Source organism: Danio rerio, chromosome 23 (assembly GCF_049306965.1).
Source record: "Danio rerio strain Tuebingen ecotype United States chromosome 23, GRCz12tu, whole genome shotgun sequence".
In the NCBI taxonomy this organism is placed as follows: domain Eukaryota; kingdom Metazoa; phylum Chordata; class Actinopteri; order Cypriniformes; family Danionidae; genus Danio; species Danio rerio.
In genome coordinates this window covers 16578850-16601742 of record NC_133198.1, presented here as the reverse complement: position 1 = coordinate 16601742, position 22893 = coordinate 16578850, and the positions used below count along the sequence as shown (strand labels likewise).

At 35.1% G+C, this 22893-nt stretch overlaps 1 protein-coding gene across 6 annotated transcripts in view; it reads left to right on the top strand.

Moving 5' to 3' along the window:
• The window catches only part of arhgap46b (Rho GTPase activating protein 46b), a 158749-nt gene extending 138646 nt beyond the window's left edge, over nt 1-20103 (top strand). For 5 of the 6 annotated variants that reach the window (XM_073939564.1, XM_068219384.2, XM_068219386.2 and 2 more), the window contains 5 exons: nt 2778-2851; nt 6191-6390; nt 8762-8853; nt 10775-10944; nt 11449-12674. In XM_073939564.1, the coding sequence (XP_073795665.1) occupies nt 2778-2851; nt 6191-6390; nt 8762-8853; nt 10775-10944; nt 11449-11643 (731 nt within the window). In that variant the 3' untranslated portion in view covers nt 11644-12674. Of the gene's footprint in view, nt 1-2777; nt 2852-6190; nt 6391-8761; nt 8854-10774; nt 10945-11448; nt 13152-14803; nt 15638-17289 lie in introns of those variants that run through there. The other variant, XM_073939563.1, reaches the window with a different exon arrangement.
• Nucleotides 20104-22893: the final 2790 nt, after the last annotated feature.

Genomic DNA, 22893 nt, shown 5'->3' with positions numbered 1-22893 from the left:
AATGCTTATATATATACAGTTGAAGTCAAAATTATAAGCCCCCCTTTGTTTTTGTTTTTTTATATTTCCCATGTTCACGGTATGTCTGATAATATTTTTTCTTCTGGAGAAAGTCTTATTTGATTTTTTTCAGCTATATAACAGCAGTTTTTACAAAAAAAATTAAAAAAAACATTTTAAGGACAAAATTATTCACCCCTTTAAGTAATCTTTTTTCAATAGTCTACAGAACAAACCATCCTTATACAATAACTTGCCTAATTACCCTAACCTGCCTAGTTAACCTAATTAACCTAGTTTGGCCTTTAATTGTCACTTTAAGCTGTATATAAGTGTATTGAAAAACATAGTAAAATATGATTTACTCTCATCATGGCAAAGATAAAATGAATCAGTTTTTTGAGCTGAGCTCACTGGTGCGTTTTTTCTTTTTAAATGTTTTAAACAGTTGTTTTGGCCACTTTTAATGTTTTTGCTCTCTCTGGTGGGTTTGTTTTATTTTTTCAACTAGATGGCTTGCTTGACTGATAGTGACGGCTCTTTGGATCTCATCTTAAGAGTTAACAGTAACAGATTCCAAATGCAAATAGCACACTTGAAATGAGCTCTGGATTTTTATCTGCTCATTGTAATTGGGATAATGAGGGAATAACACACACCTGGCCATGAAAGTGCAAAAAAAAAAAACAATTGTCCCATTACTTTTGGTCCCTTAACTAGTGGGAGGCACATATGCAAACTGTTGTTATTCCTACACCATTCACCTGATTTGAATGTAAATACCAATATTTATCCTTGAGGTGCTGTCATGTCCCTTTAAGTACAAAAGTGTACCTTTCGACGGTGGAAGTTTCAGAAGAAATGTGGCAGTCAAGTTTAAAAGACATTAATAAACACTCTATCAATTCTGACACTGATTATTCAATTTAAAGTAATTCTCAGATTATATTGCTCAAAGAAAAAACTACATAGAATCTTCCAAAATATCTCACCTAATTGTGACAAATGTAATTCTACATCTATCTAATGTATCCAATAGTAGAGAATGGACTGGACAATCTATCCTATAGTTTTATTTTATGCTCAAGACAGGGCTGGACGATTTGGCCTAAAATCAAAATCACGATTAATTGATTTATCTCAATTTACTTGATTACCATTATTTGATTTATTTCTTTCATTTATTGTTTTTTTGCTCTCATAGTTTACTGATAAGCTTTATTTTCCATCTAAAGGTATATCTGGCGCAGCTTCCAATCATCGTCAATGTAGTGCAAAGTAAGGCTCAAGAACGAGTCCATTGTCCTACTTGACCAGAGACCAGATGTGGCTGCAAAGTGGCCACAGAAGTAGAAATTAGCCACAACCTTTAACAGAGCAGGGTCACGTGACACGTAGGGAAAGTAATTGATAAAATCGTCCTGGAAAAATTAGATCGATTATAGGTTCTGAATGTCGATTTCGATTACTTTTCGATGAATCGCCCAGCCCTAAAGTACAGAACTATTGTAATGGAAATTTTGAAGTGCTTTCTGAGATGTTTAATTAATTAATGCAATTAATGCCAGACCTTCTGGGATGTTCTGAACAAACGCATTTGTTTTCACACACACAACACAAATTGCTTTCATACAGCTAAACTACAGCCAAGAAGTCACTGCTACTGTATTGAAAGAAAAAGGAGTCTCCTACATGTACACTGTGGCTTGGACAAATGACTTCTGCATTACATTTGGAGTAAATTAGGTACTGTTTGAAAAGAAAACTTGAGCAGTTTGACAAAATCTGGTATCCTTCTCTGTTCCCTTGACAAAAATCCTTGTGGACTAATGCACACACAAAACAAACTGCACTCATACAGCTTAACTCCTTAATTGAAAGAAAAGGGAGTCTCCTAGATGTAAACTGTGGCTTGGAGATATGACTTAGATAGCGAATTAGGTACTGTTTGAAAAGAAAACATGAGCAATTTGACAAAATCTTGCATCCCTTTATCTGTTACCTTACCTTACCCTAAAACTTTTGGACTAATGTATCATTTTATGCAACACTTGAATATTCTTTTTAATCATACTCGAATGTTCAAACAGGTCTTTATAAACAAGTTTTTTTTGAATGGCTTGTTATATTGGTTTTAGCTTATTTTTCTTTTTTTCTTATGCTTATGTATAATGTGGACAAAATATGTTAAAACAGAGAATCATTTTCCCTGATCTTTTGTCTTCAATCAAAGCTTATTTAACTAAAGTGTACCCTTTTAAAGGTTACTGCCCTAGTGACAGCTTTTGTTCTTTTATTTATTTTTATTTTTAATCTGTAGTGTAGTATATATAAAAAATCACTAATTTTAATCAATCAACTGCAGAATTGTGGTGAAAACTATTGATTATATTTATTTTTGCCTTAAACTAGACTGGTCAAGCATCTCCAATGTTCATAATATTTGTTTTGTCAATGAACTGAGAACTACTAGAGTTACTCTTTCATATTGTGTTCAGCCATGAATTCCAAAACCGCAGAAAATGATTGAACTGGCGTTGTTTCCAAAGACTTCTTTATTTATAAATCCCTCAGGAGAGATTTTTTTTTTTCTTGGGACTGATGCGAGTCACAAGACTCATTCACAAGCCAAACTGCACTTCGCCTTCAGGCCTTTTTAGATGTAGGAAAGAAAACTTGACCAAACAAGCAGCGGGTCACTCAGTGGTCAATTATGTCATTTCCTTGAAGAGTTCTGTCACTGGTCAGTAATATTCTGTATTGATTGTGTCTGACAGGTCTTCCCATCAGCACTTACGCCAAGTACTGCTACCGTAAGCTGCAGAAAGTGGCCATTACTGGAGGCAAGAAGGTAAGAGTTATTATTATTTATTTATTTAAACAGTTGGTTATTTGTAACTGAACATTTAAATGTGTTTTACGATTGTTATTTTACTTTTTAGCAGTAGTAGTCGTAGTATATTTTATATCAGTATAAGTTGAATATTTAACCTTCATAACACATTTGGGACCATGCTTCAAGACTATCTAAACACACATCTTGATATTATATAGTAGTCAACATTTAAAGTGGTTCAAAACCTTTTATTAAAGTTGTTCTAAAACTATTCAACAACACCCATTCTTGTCTTAGGACCATTTTGAAACTTTTTTGACCCACTTCAAATGCTTTATACTAGTAAAATACATACACGATTGTATTTAAGTTTTCATTTTAACACATATTGTTTATTTTAAACGCTTAAATATGCGTGGAGTACCATAATCTGACATTAGGTGTCAAATATGTGTCCAAGCTATATATCCAAATATATCCTATTCAAGTTTTAGGAACAACAAATAATAACTTGACCCCTAGTTTATCATTTGGTATCAGAAGAAAGGCAAAGAAAGTGTTCTTGCAGGACTCCCAGAGTTCATCAGGATTCTTTGGAATTATCTTCAATGCCTCCTCATTCATCTCACCCCAGACATGCTCAAAAATGCCGATCCTGGAGCACCTTGACCTTCTTTGTTTTCAAGAACTTTGATGTGGAGGCTGAAGTATGAGACAGAGTACTATCCTGCTGAGGAATTTTCCCTCTCCTGTGGTTTGTTGTGTAATAGGCTGCACAAATGTCTTGATACCTCAGGCTGTTGATGCTGTCATCTACACTGCAGATCTGCCACATGCTGAATGTAACCCCAAACCATTTTTTTCCTTTACCAAACATGACTGATTTCTATGAGAATCTTGGGTCCCTGTGGGTTCCAATAGGTCTTTTGTAGTATTTGTGATGATTGAGATGCAGTTCAACAGATGATTCATCGGAAAATTCTACCTTCTGCCACTTTTCCAAATGATCTACCAGAAGTCAAGTTATTATTTGTAATAAAAACCAAATAGATACATTTAATCTTGATTAAACATCTCATGTATCATACTGTACATGATAATGTTATTATGATGGTTGATTTATCTTACCAGCCATGACATAAGAATAACTTCTAGATTTATCATATTAGCCAACCTTAATTAACATCAGTTACCTCTTAGGCTTAACCTGAATCCAGCGTTGTTTAATTTTAATAATTAGTTCTTGATTGCAGAATTAAACCTAAACATGCTCAGTGATGCCTAACGCTCTTTATCCAGACACACAGAAGCGGGCTGTGATGGTGAATGATAATTGAAAGCAGTTTTTTCAGAGAGGATTGTTTATTTATAGATGCCAGCTCTGCTGTTAGATGATACCCAGGAGTCTCCAAACGGTCAAAAGAAGCAGTATATGGTGCTGTCGCCCAGAATTGGCCACATCTGTGAGCAATCACTGCACTTGGCCTTTAGGAACGCACCATGAGAATTACTAATCCACTAACCCAAACTAAAAAGAAGAGGTTACAATAGCAAACCCTCACCCCTCACTCCATACACAAGCTTCAATGCTAACAGCACTGGCACTAGTAGAAGCTGTTTCCCTTGCCTATTTATCCTTTCACCAGTCCCACCCTGTAATCAGCCATCCCACCTCTGTCTCCAGTGTTTTTACTGGGTGGGCTATTTTTACATCCGCACAGCTACACATTATCCTGCTCAGCGCTGTTATTGTGTTACAGTTGAGCTGGTGTCTTTGTGTTTCATACTGCAATATTGAGTGCTCTCAACAAGTGTTTTACAATGTCCTAAACTAATGTTGACACTCTTAGTAGATATCCATGTTAATTTTGAAAGCATATTTTGATTTAGCTTCAGTCTTAGTCTTTTGACTAAAATTCCATTTTAGTTTTAGTCATATTTTAGTCTTCTGAATCATTTTAGTTTTAGTCAATTTCACAAGATTTTAATGGTCTAAATCTACTCAAGATTTAGTTGACTAAAATATATTTGCTTTAATTTAATTAAAACATTGTATATATTTATTTATACAAAATATTTTAACTTCAAATTAAATAAAACAGCCATATTAAAATATGGAATATAGCATTTCATGCCAAAAATTAGATATGCATTTTTTATCTACAGTGCATCCTGAGAGTATTCATAGCGGTTCACTTTTTCCACATTTTTTATGTTACAGCCTTATTGCAAAATGAATTAAATTCATTTATTTCCTCAAAATTCTTACTCACAATACCCCATAGTGACAATGTGGAAAAAAAGAGTTTTTGAAAATTGTTGCAAATTTATTAAAAATAAAAAACTTGAAAAATCACATGTACAGAAGTATTCACAGCTTTTGCTCAATACTTTGTTGATGCACCTTTAACTGCAATTACACCCCCAAGTGTTTTTGAATATGATGCAACAAGCTTGGCACAGCTGTCTTTGAGAATTTTTGCCCTTAGAATTTAAGACTGACTGATTTTATAACATTTAATCTAGCGGAGTCAATTCTCTAAAGGTCAGGGAGAGGCTATGCAAGTTACTACTTTTCAAATGTGCGTCACACACCATTAATTCTGATTGGATATTTACCAAAATGCATCCTTCAATCACATTCTCATCGTATTATTTTTATTAGTCAACGAAAATGTGAGTATAATTTTCTGTTAGTTGAGGTCATCATCACCTCATCATAGTTTTTGTCGGTAGAAACTTGTTCGTCACGAAAATTTTGCAGAAAATGAAACGAAATGAACACTGGTTGATATGAGAAAATAAAGCAGTGAAAAATCAGTTTATTGTTATTTTGATTTCTGTATTATAAGTGATAAAATAATACTTAAATAAAATGCTTAAAAATACTAATTAAAAATACTTAAATAAAATGTTATATTTTTAAAATACTAAATAATGCAACAGTTATAAAGAGATCAAACTAAATGGAAATTCTGTCATCATTTACTCATCATCCTCCAAACCAAGAAACCTTGTTCCAAACCCAGTTTCTTTCTTCTGTTGGACACAAAGGGGAAGACATACTGAAGAATGTTGGTGGGGAAAAAACAGCCATTGTCTCCATTCTCCATAGTATTTTTTGCTTCTACCATTGATGTCAATGGTTGCTTTCTTCCAACACTTCAGAATATCTTGTTTTGTGTTAAGCAGAAGAAAGAAATACATAAATACTTAGATACAATTGAGAGAAAGTAAGTAGTAATGATATTGTCATTTTTATTTTGTATAAGCTGAGACCATTTGCATTTGTTTTGGTCAAATTTGAATGACAATATATTAATGACTGAAGTCTGTCTCTTGTTCTGTCTGTAGGGTTTGAGGAAGCCCACACTGGAGGAGATTGATCACAGTCGAAATGCCATCGTGACGCCATCTCTGTTTGGTAGTGCTCTGGAGGAGATCATGGAGAGGCAGAGTGAGCTCTTCCCTGACAGGAAACTGCCTTGGGTGCAGGTGCAGCTCTCTCAGTGTGTCCTGGCTCTGGGTGGAGCTCAGACAGAGGGCATCTTCAGGTGAGACACACTGTCATGCTAAAGCTTGACTATACTCACCAGGCACTTACTTTGCTTGACACTGTTTGCCTCAAGGATTGCCCTAATTATTTGTGGCACTGATTTAAGAAGGTGCTGGAAAGATTTTAGATTATATTTTCATGATAGTATCATTCAATTTTCAGCTGCACATTTATACTAACTCAATGAGGGATCTAAACTAGCCCAGTGGTCGATTAAATCTAGCCCAAAAGCTGATCAAAACTAGTCTGAAATTTGTCTAGTGACCGATCACAACTAGCCCAATGTCCAATCAAAACTAGCTCAAAAGCTAATCAACACTAGCCAAAAACTACCCTAAAAACTAGCCCGGTGGCTAAAAACTAGTCTAATGGCTGATCAAAACTAGACCAATGTCTGATCAAAACTAGCCCCAAACTAGTCCAATGGCCAATCAAAACTAGCAAATTGGCTGATTAAACTAGATCCAAACTAGTCTAATGGCCTATAAAAACTATTTCAATAGTGGATCAAAAATAGCCTAAAACTAGTCCAATGGTCGATCAAGACTAGCCCAATGGCTGATCAAACTAAGCCACAAACTCGTCCAATGGCCAATCAAACCTAATTCAATGGCAGATCAAAATTAGCAAATTGGCTGATCAAATCTAGCCTAAAACTAGTCCAATGATTGTTCAAAACTAGCTGAATGATTTATTAAAACTAGCCCAGCGGCCGATCAAAACTAGCCCAAAAGCTGATTAAAACAAGTCTAAAACCAGTCCAGTGACCAATCAAAACTAGCCCAATGTCCGACCGAAACTAGCCCAGTGGCCAATAAAAACTAGCTCAAAAGCTGATCTAAACTAGCCTAAAACTAGTCCAACAACTGATCAAAACTAGCCCAATGACTGACTAAAACTAGCCCAGTGGCCGACCAAAACTAGTGTAATGGCTTATTCAAACTAGACCAAAGACTAATCAAAATTATACCAAAAGAAGATCAAAAGTAGTTTAAAGACTGATCAAAACTATCCTTAAAGCAGATCAAACTTAGTCCAATGACCGATCAAAACTAGCCCAATGGCCGATCAAAACTAGCTAAAAAAAACGATCAAAACTAGTCCAATCACCAATCAAATCTAGCTCAATAAGCAATCTAGACTAGCCCAGTGGCCAATCAAAATGAGCTTAAAAGGTTATCAAAGCTAGCCTAAAACTAGCCCAATGACTGATCAAAACTAGCCCCGTGGCTGATCAAAACTAGTTTAATGACTAATCAAAACTAGACCAATGTCTGATCAAAACTGTCCCAAAAGCAGATCAAAACTAGTCCAGTGACTGATCAAAGCTAGCCCAATATCTGATCAAAACTAGCCCAATGGCCGATCAAAACTAGCCGAAAAGCCGATTAAAACTAGTCCAATGACCAATCAAATCTAGCTGAATGGGTGATCAATCCTAAGCCAGTTGCTGATCAAAACTAGCTCAAAAGCTGATCAAAACTAGCCAAAAATCATTCCACTCACTAATCTAAACTAGTCTAATGGCTGTTCAAAAGTAGTCCAATGTCTGATCAAAACTAGCCCAATGGCCAATCAAAATAGCCGAGTGGTTAAAGGTAGCCCAATTCAACATGAAAACCAGAGACTTGGCAACCCTGCAAAGCTGCTCTATTGGTTTGAATGATAAATGATGACATGATGTGATGCAGCTATAACATTTCTTTCATAATTTGAACATCATAGCTCTGGGTCAACATTTACATGTTATTTTACTAGTTACCATTTATGCATGTTTGTATGTTTTAGATGTGAAATCATAATAGTAGGCAGAAATGTTATGTTGTTCACAAATACAGTTGGACAAATTTTAATATTAATGTGGTACAGAACACTTAGATGTAATGATATACTTCGCTGAGTCCTCATGGCTAACAACATTTTAAAGGAAAAAGTGTGTGCGTGAATTAAAGTAAGTAAAATCTAGGGGCATTACATGTAACCAGGCCATGTTTTCATTAAGCCCTGTGTGTTGGCTCCATCTAATGGTCAGTTGCTACAACACACTATTCTTAAGGATATTCCACCCAAAAAGTTTCAAAAAGTTTCCCGAAGAGTTTCTCACCATTTACTCCAGTAGTTGTAAACTTTGATGAATTTCTTCCTTCTGTTGAGCACAAATCAAGATATCGTGAAGAATGTTGAAAAAATCCATTGACATCCATAGCAGGAACAAAAAGTACTATACTGAGTACTATCGAGTACTAGTATCGAGGGCTGAGGACACTGTTTACAATAAAGCATTAGTGCTCTTGAAGTTGCCATCAAACCAGGTGAATAATATATGATAACTGAGCTGAATATCGTAAACTGTTGTATTCATCCTGTAGAGTACCAGGGGATATCGATGAAGTGAACGCTCTCAAGCTGCAGGTGGACCAGTGGAAAATTCCAGAAAACCTCTCTGATCCTAATGTCCCAGGTGAGAAAATAAAACATGATCAAAGTATTATATATCCAATCAGATTCTTGAAACAGCCCTGAATTTTATTCAGAAGTCGTTTTTGCTTAGCCCTGCTCTCGAAGGCCATGATGTCAAGCTTCAGCCAGCTCAAATAGAGTTGACCAGATTTAGGCAGATAGCAGGTTTTTAGTAGCTGATTCAGGTGTTTTACCCTTTGGGTTTCTTTGGTTCAAAATGATTAAACAGTTTATGTTAAATTTGACTTTTTTTGCTTCATTGAAAAGGAATAGTGATTTTTGCTGCATTAGTTATGTGAACTAGCAAAATAATCATAAGGCATGATTTGGTTGTTTAGTAGTCAAAAAAGGTCACACATGGCTCCTTTACAGTCAAAAATGATCAACAGGAATTAAAGTGGGAAAAGTGCTGAAAATATCAAACCTGCAAAACAGACACCAGTGTGTACACATTGAAATAAGATGGCATTTATTGATTAAACTGGATAAAACACAGATTAACTGCAAATGTTTGTTTACGTGTTCATTCTTATTCAACCATTTTTATTATTTAATAATATAATATTATTTCATGTTTTCATTTGTAAAGATTTTGAATATTTGAATTTTAATGCAAAAATACATTTTGTATTTGTTTTACCACTTTCAGATGGGACTATTCTCACAGCAAACAAATTTTAAAGGCTTCACTGTATTTAATGTAGAATTTTGAAACTGTTAATATTATTAAAAAAAGAATAGTGCTGGGCAAAGATTAATCGCAAGCAAAATAAAAGTTTGTCTTGACATTTGTGTGTATTGTGTATATATACACAGTCTGAATGCTTACAGAAATCAGAATTATTAAACCCCCTTTGGCATTTTTTTTTTATATATATATTTCCCAAATTATGTTTAACGGAGTGGGGACATTTTTACAGTATGTCTAATTATATATTTCTTCTAGAGAAAGTTTTTGTTTTATTTCGGCTAAAATAAAAGCTGTTTTTAATTTTGTTTAAAAACCATTTGAGACTTAAGGTCAAAATTATTGGCCCCTTTAAGCTTTATTTTTTAATTTTTTGGATAGTCTACAGAACAAACCATCATTATACGATGACGTGCCTAATTACCCTAATCAACCTTTTTAAGCCTTTAAATGTCACTTTACGCTGTATAGAAGGGTCTGGAAAAATATCTAGTCAAATATTATTTACAGTCATCACGGCAAAGATCAAATAAATCTGTTATTAGAAATAAGTTTAGAAATGTGTTGAAAATAATTCAGGGGGGGCTAATAATTCTGACTTCAACTATATATATATAAGTTGAAGTCAAAATTATTAGCCCCCCCTTTGATTTTTTTATTTCTTTTTTAAATATTTTCCAAATGATGTTTAACAGAGCAAGGAAATTTTCAGAGTATGTCTGATAATATTTTTTCTTCTGGAAAAAATCTTACTTGTTTTATTTTGGCTACAGTAAAAGCAGTTTTTAATTTTTAAAAAAAGCCATTTTAAGGACAAAATTATTAGCCCTTTTAAGCTATATTTTTCCTGATAGTCTACAGAAGAAGCCATCATTATACAATAACTTGCCTAATTAGCCGAACCTGCATAGTTATCCTAATTAACCTAGTTAAGCCTTTAAATGTCACTTTAGGCTGTATTGAAGTGTCTTGAAAAATATAAAGTAAAATATTATTTACTGTCATCATGGAAAAGATAAAAGAAATCAGTTATTAGAGATGACTTATTAAAACTATTATGTTTAGAAGTGTGTTGAAGAAATCCTCTCTCCGTTAAACAGAAATTGGGGGGAAAAAATAAACAAGGGTGCTAATAATTCAGGAGGGATAATAATTCTGAGTTCAACTGTATATATAAGTAATAATAATAAGATTGAAAATTCTGAAATGTGAACACTCTCTGTCTCTGTGTCAGCGTCTCTTTTAAAGTTGTGGTACAGAGAGCTGGAGGAGCCGGTGATCCCACAGAGCTTCTATAAGCAGTGCATCAGTCATTATGAAGATCCAGACGCAGCTGTCAATGTGGTTCAATCTCTGCCAGAGCTCAACAGACTGGTGCTCTGCTACTTAATCAACTTCTTACAGGTAAAACCCAGCAACATCAACAAAATAGATGAATGATTCATTTAATTCTCAAGTCGATTCAAATCACAAATTTTGTTTTCACAGTTTACTGCGTTTCTTTGTGAAATTGAAATGTAATTTAAATTGGGAAACAAACCCCAAATCAAATAAGTTACAGAACTACTTTCCATTTAAAGTAGAGGCAAGTATTGGATTTTAACCATAGTCCAAAGAAAGATGCCACATACATACAGCATAAGACGTTTTTTAATCTACATTATACTGTACAAATTTGGCGTAAAAGCAGAAGGGTCTTTCATTTGAAACGCAGATTCACTCTCTGCCATGATGATGATGTTTGTTTATAAAACTTCACTCAGAGACAAAATGAACAGAAAATACTTTTCCAAAAAGAGTCAATTCGCCTCAGAGATTCATCCGAATAAAATCCTACTCAGACCATTTATTTGTCACAAGACTGCGGTTCATTGTAACATCCCTTACACCCTGTCTTTATTACCCCAGGTCTTCGCTCAGCCGGTGAATGTGAGTAGGACTAAGATGGACGTGAACAATTTGGCAATGGTGATGGCTCCAAACTGCCTGCGCTGTCAGTCTGACGATCCCCGAATCATCTTTGAAAACACACGCAAAGAGATGTCCTTCCTCCGCATACTCATCGTCCACTTAGACACCAGCTTTATCAAGGGCTTAATCTGAGAGTTTGCTCGTTTGTGGAGAATCATCCAGGAGATGATGGGAATCGAGACGAACGATTCTCATTTTCAAGTTTAGCCAACGTTTTTGACTCACGTCGTGACTCACACAGACATTATTTGAGCTGAATCATTTGACTCATTTGATTGCTCAACAAAACAAATGCATGAGCTTTGTCTATTCGGGTTTGCCATTTCTTCTGGATCAAATCAGCAGGGAAATACCTTCTTCTGACAATCATAATTGTAATAACACTCCTGCAATAGGACTTGCAGAGTATTTCCTTAATTTAATATGGTATGAGTGTTCGGACTATTTAATAGCAGCTGTTTGTAAGCTCAAGTATGAGTGCAGAGAGAATTGCTGGCTCCAGTTTTGTGTACAAGGCTGAAGTGAATTAATATTGCAGAGCTCACATTATCAAGCATGAACGGTGAACGCTTGAGGTCTGGTGCCTTAAATGGAGAATGTTTGCCTGTGTAGACGATTCATAAGTGCCCATGTACATAAACACGTCCTCCGTGTCCCAGGCTCCAAACAAACCACAAGCAGTTTTCAATCTGTCCCAGGGTGGCTTTCCCAGTCGTTCTTTCGTGAGGTAGAAAATCATCTTTCCTAATGTGGGTTGGCTCTATCGCTGATGATTAAGCACTAAACTATTGCAAACAGAACCAGACTGGAAGATCTGCTACATGTTCCCTCCATCGTAAAATATCTGCTGCTCTGACAAATAATTCAACAACTACAGCGTAGCCAAGAATGTCATGTTCAGATATGCCTAGGTCTAATAAACCATTTCAGAAGCAATACAGACCTGAAATACTGTATATGCAGTATGCTACATACTATATGCAATCTTAAAAACATAAATATTTCGCCAACTATACCATGCGGTCTGGTCTTACATGCAGTACTTAAAGCTAATGTCAAGCCTTTAACACCTAATTACTAATAATAGTTTCAAAAGGTTTTCTGTAAACAATTCCTGTCTGCCATTGGTTAAACAATCAGATAGCCCTGCCCCAAAAATAAAATAACAGTCTAAACACTCAAACTAAATGTTTACATGTTAGGGCAATTGATCAAATAATCCAGTTTTTTGCTAGATTATGTTGATAATGTGATGTGGATGGTTAAAAAGGGGATGGGGTCACGGTATCACCCAAACTCTCACACACCCAGTAGCAAGCACACAATCATAACACCACAAGATAATTGAACAGGAATGAAAATAACGCTGCAAAGGATGAAAGTACACTATGTAGTCTAACAACATGCCAGTTGTTCAGCTGACAAGTTTTTTTTTTCTGAGAGGACTAAATAATCAGCAGATAAAAACTTTAAATAATTGTAAAAACATTTACAATCTAGGACATTAATTCCATGCCAAAATGACTGTAAGTCTGTCCCACACTGCTATATTTTAAATTCAGTATAGTGTTTACATCACAGGTGTCAAACTGAAGAGCCACAGTTCTGCACAGTTTAGCTTTAACCCTAAATTAACACACCTGGGGCCTGTTTCAGAAAGGAGGTTAACTGAAAACTCAGAGTATTTTAACCCTGAAATGAGAGAAACTCTGGGTTTTCCGTTTCAAAATGGCAGTTTTGTTAAACTCGAGAAAGCAGGGTAAGTCAAGCCTGTTTCTGAAAGAGAGGTAACTTTAACTCAGAGTCAGTTACTGTGGTAACTTACTCTGTGAATCTAACCTGGTCAGAAGCAGGTTTTATTCTCTAAACTCAGAGTTTCTGTCGGTCTCCTCCCCTTTTTTAAAGATGAAGCAGTATTTCTCGCCTTAGCCTTACGTTTCCACCCACCTATTTTAATGCTCATTTTGGAGATGTGCATAAAAACGATTGATGGAAACGTCATGATGCACATAACTTTTTAAAAATGCATAAAAAACGCGCATAACTGAGAAGGATAAACTTTTATTCGATAGAAAATGTGCGCATAAACTATGATGGGAACACTTTTACTGAACAAATTACAGTATGTACATTAAAAAAAGATCATGATCATATGATAATGAAAATGTGTGAACAAACCAGCAGGCTGAGCACACTGTAACATGTCTTAAATATTGTTTTAGTCATTCTAAAATGCCTTAACTGTTTCAGTATTAGTGTATATTATTAATTACCTCCGAACGTCTGGTGCGTGTCAAGAGTCTCCGCGTCTCATGGCTTCAGACGCCCCCACGTGTTCATTGTGTTAAAGCATGGTCTTCTGAAATCGAGGCGCAAGTACATTAATTAGGCTAAATAAACGACGCAGCTTCTTCTACCTCAGTAAATTCTGTTTTTACTGTTGATATTTGGTGCCAGTTTAATCAGGAAGTGACGATTTTTTTCTCTTTGACTTGTTGGATGGAATTTTATTCGCATCTTTTATGTAATATTGCAGTTTTGCACATAAATTTATGTAATATATTTGGATGGAAACATAGCTATTGCCTACATTTTAGTCACACACAGAAGAACTGTACGAGAATGGCTTATCCTTTTTAAATAAATAATTAAATCAAATTTACCTTCGACATGCACTGTAACTAGATTAATGGGATTATTATTCTTTCTAAAAATTATTTTTAGTACTGCTTACTCTCTAAATGTTATATTAACCTCTATCACTTGATCAATAAAAAAGGCAGACACACAAGTGCACTGCTAAATCATTTAAAACTAATAAATGTGTAAAAAAAGTTTAGAAAAAATATATATAAACGTCATAAATTACATTACTTATTTTATTATACTTAAATATTTAAATACTTGAAAAGTGAAATTAGGCATTAACTTGAGCAGCTGTTTTCCCACGCTAACAGTCTCTTCTTTACTGATGGTTGCTTCTTTTCAAATATATACGCTCATATTTGCTATAACTTTGCATGAGAACATCAAGTTCAGCTGGAGAAAGAAATGGTGATCTCTTTTATAAGATATTGCCATAGTCACTCGTAATGTCTGCGCTCTATTGATAATGCCTTTTTAAAGTCACGGTGTGTGCGCTTAACTCTGAGTTGGTCTACTCGAAGTTGATTGACCCAACTCAGATCAGCTGTTCTGAAACCGAAAACTCTGAGTTTTTAATCTCTCGGTAAATCAACTCAGAGTTCAAGTTTAAACTCTGAGTTGTTTGAACCTCCTTACTGAAACAGGCCCCTGATCAATCTAATTGAGTCCTTCAGGCTTGTTTGAAACCTACAGTTAAGTATGTTGGAGTTAAGACCCGTGCACACAGAGATGTTTTTTGCTTGCGTTGTCCGTCAATGTTTAATGCCTCATGACTAAATAAAGTGCGCCAATGAGATTTTGCACACCAACGTGCAAAACAACAGACGTAAAAGCATCATTAAAAAAAAAAAAAACTGCCTTTTGTTTTGACGCACCGCACCAAAACCTTCTCCACCAATCAGGTTGGTGCATTTGTTCACGTGCACGGAGCTGCTGAAGTTACAGTAAACAGCAATTGGAGGTGCTAAAGTGCAAAACTGTCAATGTGAGCACACATTGAAGAAGATACCCAGAGACGATGTGAACATGGAGCTGCTTATTTCTCTGGTGAACAATAATCATTTCTTCATCGCTAGAGCTAGAGCTGCTACTTAAACCATAACAACAAGCGTGTCTACTTTGTCTTCTTGTGTGTTATAAGCGGATGTCAAAAGCTAAAGTTGTGTAGCGCCATCTAACATCAAGGACGGATTTTGCATACTCTTCTGCTCTACGCCAGTGAAAATCGCTTTGGTTTGAATCCGGAAAAACATCTTGAAAAACGCTGATAATAACCTCAAACAAAAAGCGTCCCGGTGTGTAAGCTTTTAGGTTGGAACTAAACTGTGCAGGGCTGATAATACGCTCCCAGGAACTGAGTTTGACACCCCTGGTCTACATAGACTAAAGCTCTTTTATAAGGAAGCATTCACACAGAATGCGCTTTCCCATTGCAATGCTCTACTTTCCCATTGTTTTTCTATGCAAACACACATTTGACCTGGGGCCTGTTTCAGTAAGGAGGTTCAAACAACTCAGAGTTTAAACTTGAACTCTGAGTTGATTTACCGAGAGATTGAGTTTTCGGTTTCAGAACAGCTGATCTGAGTTGGGTCAATCAACTTCGAGTAGACCAACTCAGAGTTAAGCGCGCACACCGTGACTTTAAAAAGGCATTATCAATGGAGCGCAGACATTAAGAGTGACTATGGCAATATCTTATAAAAGAGATCACCATTTCTTTCTCCGGCTGAACTTGATGTTCTCATGCAAAGTTATAGCAAATATGAGCGTATATATTTGAAAAGAAGCAACCATCAGTGAAGAAGAGACAGTTAGCGTGGGAAAACAGCTACTCAAGTTAATGCCTAATTTCACTTTTTAAGAATTTAAATATTTAAGTATAATAAAATAAGTAATGTAATTTGTGACGTTTATATATTTTTTTCGAAACTTTCTTTTATACATTTATTAGTTTTAAATGATTTAACAGTGCACTTGTGTGTCTGCCTTTTTTATTGATCAAGTGATAAAGGTTAATATAACATTTAGAAGGTAAGCAGTACTAAAAATAATTTTTAGAAAGAATAATAATCCCATTAATCTAGTTACAGTGCATGTCGAAGGTGAATTTAATTTAATTATTTATTTAAAAAAGATAAGCCATTCTCGTAGTTTTTCTGTGTGTGACTAAAATGTAGGCAATAGCTATGTTTCCATCCAAATATATTACATAAATTTATGTGCAAAACTGGATATTGCATAAAAGATGCGAATAAAATTCCATCCAACGAGTGAAAGAGAAAAAAATTGTCACTTCCTGATAAAACTGGCACCAAATATCAACAGTAAAAACAGAATTTACTGTGGTAGAAGAAGCTGCGTCAATTAATTCTTTATTTAGCCTAATTAATGTACTTGCCCCTTGATGTCAGAAGACAATGCTGAAACACAATGAACACGTGGGGGCGTCTGAAGCCATGAGACGCGGAGACTCTTGACACGCACCAGACGTTCTGAGGTAATTAATAATATACACTAATACTGAAACAGTTAAGGCATTTTAGAATGACTAAAACAATATTTAAGACATGTTACAGTGTGCCCAGCCTGCTGGTTTGTCCATTTACACACATTTTCATTATCATATGATCATAATCTTTTTTTAATGTACATACTGTAATTTGTTCAGTAAAAGTGTTTCCATCGTAGTTTATGCGCACATTTTCTATCAAATAAGTTTATCCTACTCAGTTATGCGCGTTTTTATGCATATTTTAAAAAGTTATTTGCATCATGACGTTTCTATCAATCGTTTTTATGCACATATTCAAAATGAGCTCTAAAATAGGTGGGTGGAAACGTAAGGCTAAGGCGAGAAATACCGCTTCATCTTAAAAAAAGGGGAGGAGACAGAGAGAAACTCTGAGTTTAGAGAATAAAACCTGCTTCTGACCAGGTTAGATTCACAGAGTAAGTTACCACGGTAACTGACTCTGAGTTAAAGTTACCTCTCTTTCAGAAACAGGCTTGACTTACCCTGCTTTCTCGAGTTTAACAAACCTGCCATTTTGAAACGGAAAACCCAGTGTTTCTCTCATTTCAGGGTTAAAATACTCTGAGTTTTCAGTTAACCTCCTTTCTGAAACAGGCCCCTGATCGTTATGCTTGTGTCTTTTGCAGCCCTTCTCACATTAGGACTTTCTCAGGGGCTAATCACATCGAACGGGTTTTTACATTGCAAAAACATATTCGGTTCTTTTTAGGTTCTTTTTTATGTCGCTAGGCAATGACTGAATCAGCTGCGTATTGTGTGCGAGTGTTGCTGTTGAAATTGTTATAATGTTAATATTTATTAATATTGTGATTTTCAAAATTTGTTATGGATAACTCCGCAACTACTAGTCTCTCCTTCATCTTCAAAAGTCTCTGTAGTCATCTTGACAACATAAACACTGCAGGCACCTCAACGCAAACTTCGCTTTCATTTAATTGGAGAATGAAAGAGATGTAACGTATTATTTTTTCCCACTTAGAGTTGACTTTTTTAAACTGTGAGCACACAGTAGAGGTCTGATCACGCGGGACCCGACCAGATTTCTTGCAGCGCGGGAATAAATTTCAGAATAAAGCACGGGAGCGATCGGCAACTGGTGCAATTTGAATGGGAGTGGGCAGTCTAGCAATATCGCTCCTGACTCCCGAGCGACCACGCGTATATATGTGTGTGAATGAGAGAGCGTAATGCTGTGTTTAGCTTGTTTGTTGCTGTCTGTGTGTATGTATGTGAATGAAAGAGAGAGCTTGGTGCTGTCTATGTGTGTGTGTGTGTGTGTGTGTGTGTGTGTGTGTGTGTGTGTGTGTGTGTGAATGAGAGAGAGAGCGTGATGCTGTCTGTGTGTCACTTGCTTGGTGCCGTGTGTTTATGTGTGTGTTTATACAGACAGCTAGTTATAGGCTGTCTGGACTCTGTATAGTTGGGTGGTTTTTGGTCCCCCACCCCCAACAAATACTGAATATAAGTGTGAGCGGTCATGTTCAGACTAAAACCTGGCCGGAGCGGGCGGAAGCGGGATTAGTCCTGCGCAGATTTCTAGCACACGGCGCACAATGGCAAAAACGCAAGGCGCAGCAGGCGGTTAAGACAAGAGGCACGTAGGGTGCATAAGCAGTGCACAAAACACTCTCGGCTGTTAGTAAATCATTCAAAAAAGACACCTCTCAATGCAAAAGGCATGTTCGGTGTGATCGGCCCCTAATTCTTCTTGAGATTTTATTGGAGTTGAGAACCAAAAAAATGGTGCATTTCCTACAACTACATACTTCAGCTTTTATACACATTGCCACTCATCAATATCAGTTCCAAAGCAGTGGATAAATCAGAAGAACACAGAGGTGGACGGGGCAAGCATTGCGAGCTTCTGTTTACAGTAGCAGGTTGGCAAGACAAACATTTTATTTGACATTAGCATTGGGCAAGAGATGCTTTATTTTCACTGGATTCTGGGTTTTTAGAAGCAAAGACGCATTCCTTGTGAATGCCCCCTTAGTCCGCTTATATAGCACACTTGAAAGAGAGAATGAAATGAGAATGTGTGCCATCTTCAAGCAAAACGGGTATGCATATTCACTAGCGGCTAGTCAAGGCTGCATCCAAAATCATACACTTTCTTCCTATAGACCATTTCAATGTGGTGATGTCATTGAGCCATGAACATTTCCAGCTTGTCAAACTATTTCATAACTAACAAGAGGCAATTCATTCATAACTTAATATTAAAACAGCGATCATAACATTATTCATCAATATGTAGACCTTTTTGCATTCTCGGAAGCTATGAAAAATTACAAATGTAAAACAAGAAATACGTAAGGACCATTGGTATAGTTTACATCCCTCAAAATGGCCTATGTAGTATGTGACAAGATGATTGTCAATTTAAATAGTATGCAGAAACAATTAGGCAAAAACCATGTCAACATAGTGAATGTTCTACGTCTTGATTTCATTCAAACCTCGTATTATACACACGTTAGTATTATATACAATATGCGTTTTGATGGTTATGAAATAAATGGTTCAAAATATATAAAATAAGCATCTCAACACTGAAATTAAGTATTTTAATGTTTGTTCAAACTATTTAAAATCAGTTGAAACAACACAACTTCAAAATTTTTTGGGGGGGAATAACTTATTTTATGTTTGATCCACTTCAATTTGTAAAAAGGATCAAGTTAACTTAATCGACTTGTGATGGGAAAACATGAAAGAATTGTTGGGAATTTTTAACAGTGAAGAGAGTACATGATTTTGGATGCAGTGACTAAATTTATATTGGTTGAATTTCTATTTTTCAGCTGGAAGGCAACTGCAACGTTAAACGTGCTGGATAAGTTGGTGGTTCATTCCCTGATTAATAAAAGAACTAAGTCGAAAAGAAAAAAAATTAATGAATTCATTATTGCGGTGCATTATGGGATTGAATGAGTGCACTCAGGGATTTTAATCACCACTTAAAACTGTTATTCCCTAAAACAGTGCACTATTTAAGAATATACAGGCTATTTTTTAACCCATTAAGATGTTATCTACACATATTTGTGCCATTAAAGAAATTCTCTTCAGGTTTCTGACCCCAAATGTACTATTGATATATGTTGTCCTCCATCAGCTCTGGCTATTGTATATAACACATGTGATGGACAGTTGTGTTTCTAAAGCTGAACGGTGAAATATGTGAGCCTATTTCTTGAACTACTCCTTCAGTCTCTCTCTCTCCGTCTATGATCACTGCAGATAATCTTACTGTTCATGATCCTTGAGGGTTTTGTGTCTTATTTTGTTCTGTATGTGAGGATGTATGTAGGAGACAGCAGTGAATTATGATGAATGATGTGTGGTTCAATTTCGTAGTTTCCTAAAGAACTGAAATAAAATTTGTAAATTTGTATAGTTGTACATAAGTGGTTCCGAGTTTCACTTCCTTTTGACCTTTCCAGAAATGCAAACACACACAGCGAGTTTGACAGAAAGCAATACGAACAGGTTGTAAATGTTTATATACTCTTACAGTTTTTTTATCCAGTTTAGCCCAAACATGAACTGCTAGTTTGATGGTTATGGGACAATTGATTGATTTACACACCTTTTATCACTTAAAAAAAAAGAGATAAGTTCAGCCTACAATGTAAATTTAGGCCTACTCACCATTGAGTCAACCTCAAGGTGTAGTGTTGAACGCAAAGGAAGATATTTGTGGACACCAGTAACCACATCAGCTGTGTAAAAAAACAAATTGGCTACTATAGAAATCAGTGGTCAGTTTATTATTTTTTTTTTTTCAAAATAGCCTCTTTTGTGTTCAACAGAAGCAAGAAACTCAAACAGGTTTGTGACGAGTAAAATGTGAGTAAATGCTGATAGAATATTCCGTTCTGGGTGAAGCAGAGCTCTGCCGACATCTTGTGGCGAAATCAAGACTCTCCTTTAAAGAAATATTCAACCAAAAAAGGAAAATGTGTAGTTACTTCACTTACCCACCAGCAGGCAATCCAAAATGTAGGTGACTGTGCTTCTTCAGTAAAGTGTTAACACTTATGTACTGTTGGGGATGTTTTCATCCACTCTGGGATGATTTTGAGTCTTAATCTGGCCATAACTTTTTTTTGTTTCAGCAAGCGGAATGATTTTTAGTGACAAATCGGTAACACTTAACTACACTATAAACCATTTTAAAAGCATTAGTAAATAGTGAATTCATTATCTGTTGAGTATTAATTCTACATTAATAAACGTTAGTAAGCAGTTTATTCTCATTTGTGCATGATTGTGTTTTCATACTTTGTTAAGGATTTATTTTTTATGACTAAAAGCATCACATTATTTACAAACCAGTTATTTAAGAATAGTTGGTTTTTTAAGCTTATTCAGAAAGCAAAAGAAAATGATTAAACTATTCAAATGAACATTTATAATTCTTATTGTTCAGGCATACTCGTAGTTAGTGTGTACGTAATAAATGCATATTCAACTTCATCCAGTTTTGTGACCTACTCTAAATTGAGGACTATTTATGCTTTATAAACTAAAAAATTGATAAATTAAAGGCTGGGTTATATGTTAAATTGGAATAAAGAGCATAAACAACTTTATTTATTTCTATTCATTTTAAGATACACAAATTCAACTTTATCAAATGAAAAATCTAAAATAAAATTACTGTTAATATTATTATATTGTTGTTTTTATCCAATTTTGTGTTGTATTTTGACACCAGCAATGTTTAAATTTACAGTAATTATATATATTTTAGATAAGTTTGCAAAGATTATTGTTCATTTAATATTGAGCCTTTAATTGTCAGTTATTATGGATTTATAAAGCAAATAGTCTTCACTATTCTTCACTATTGCACAAAACTGCAAGAAGTTTTTTTTTTTTTTTTTTTTTTTTTTTTTTTTTTTTTTTTTTTACATAAAGCATGTATTAACATATATAGTAACCATTACTATACATTCTCCGAAATAAAGGAGAATGTCACTGGGGTGGTACCTTTTCAAAAGGTACAAATGTGTACCTAAAAGATACTTATACCTTAGGGGTACATATTAGTACCTAAAAAGTACAAAAGTGTTTCTCTTAAATTTCTTAGGTACTTTTGAGGTATCAATATGGACCCTTTAAATTCAAATGTGTACCTTTTAAAAAGGTCCCACCCCAGTGACAGCTATCGTACCTTTATTTCTGAGAGTGTATGCCTAAATAATAAGTTGCATAAACTATAAAAATATATAGTAATCATTTACATGTCCAAGACTGTGATAAAAGATTTTAAAATTCAGTCCAGAATTACTTTTTACATTGAAAGTTTATCATTTTGTTTGTTTTTCACCAAATCAGTGACATCATTTATGAATTTGGCAATTAAATAGTTAAATAATTCCTGTAATTTTCTAAACAATTTAATAGTTTTTATCAGGACTGAGGTTGATTAACAGATTTATGCAAAAAAAATAAAAAAATTAAAATTAAACAAAATATTTATCTGATGCATTTTTAAAGCAGTTTAATTTACTAGATGTTTTCCTCCCTAACATAACAAAAGGGTAATTTTGAACACTGCACAAGGACTAAAGAATAATATATTGAGCATTGTCTGCCTCAGCAAATGTGGGACGAGTTATAAACAAATTTACTGATGGAAAAAGAGTGTCACATAAAAAGCTGTTACAATATCTCAGTACTATAAGCTTAATTCCGAATTTCAGCTGTGATTTCCTAAGCAGTGGCTGTGTGTCACTCAAATATGTCATTTGTTTTAAATTAAATAGATGGTTCACCCCAAAATGAACATTTGTCAACATATGATGATTAAATAAATGAAATTTTAAGTTTTGGGTGAACTGTCTCTTTAAGATCAAGAAAGCATCTAATTATGTAAGGTTACTAAAAACAAAATCATATTTGGGGGAAGTAAGTTTGTTCCTGAATGTATTTTAGTAGTCGCTATACAAAAGGGGAAAACATAGCCTATAACGTAATAATTTACTAATTTGTATTTTATAGTAAAAAAATAATAGCATACTTTAACTCGTTGTCTAATAGTAATCAGAGAATTCCTCAGAAAGTCCACATAACTCAAACTCACAGTGAAAAGCGTCTCTCCAACAGGCTCAATGACTCAAACAGCTTATGAAAGTGCGAGAAACAGAGAGGACGCGCCTGCGCAGACAGACTCCACCTCGTGGACACCG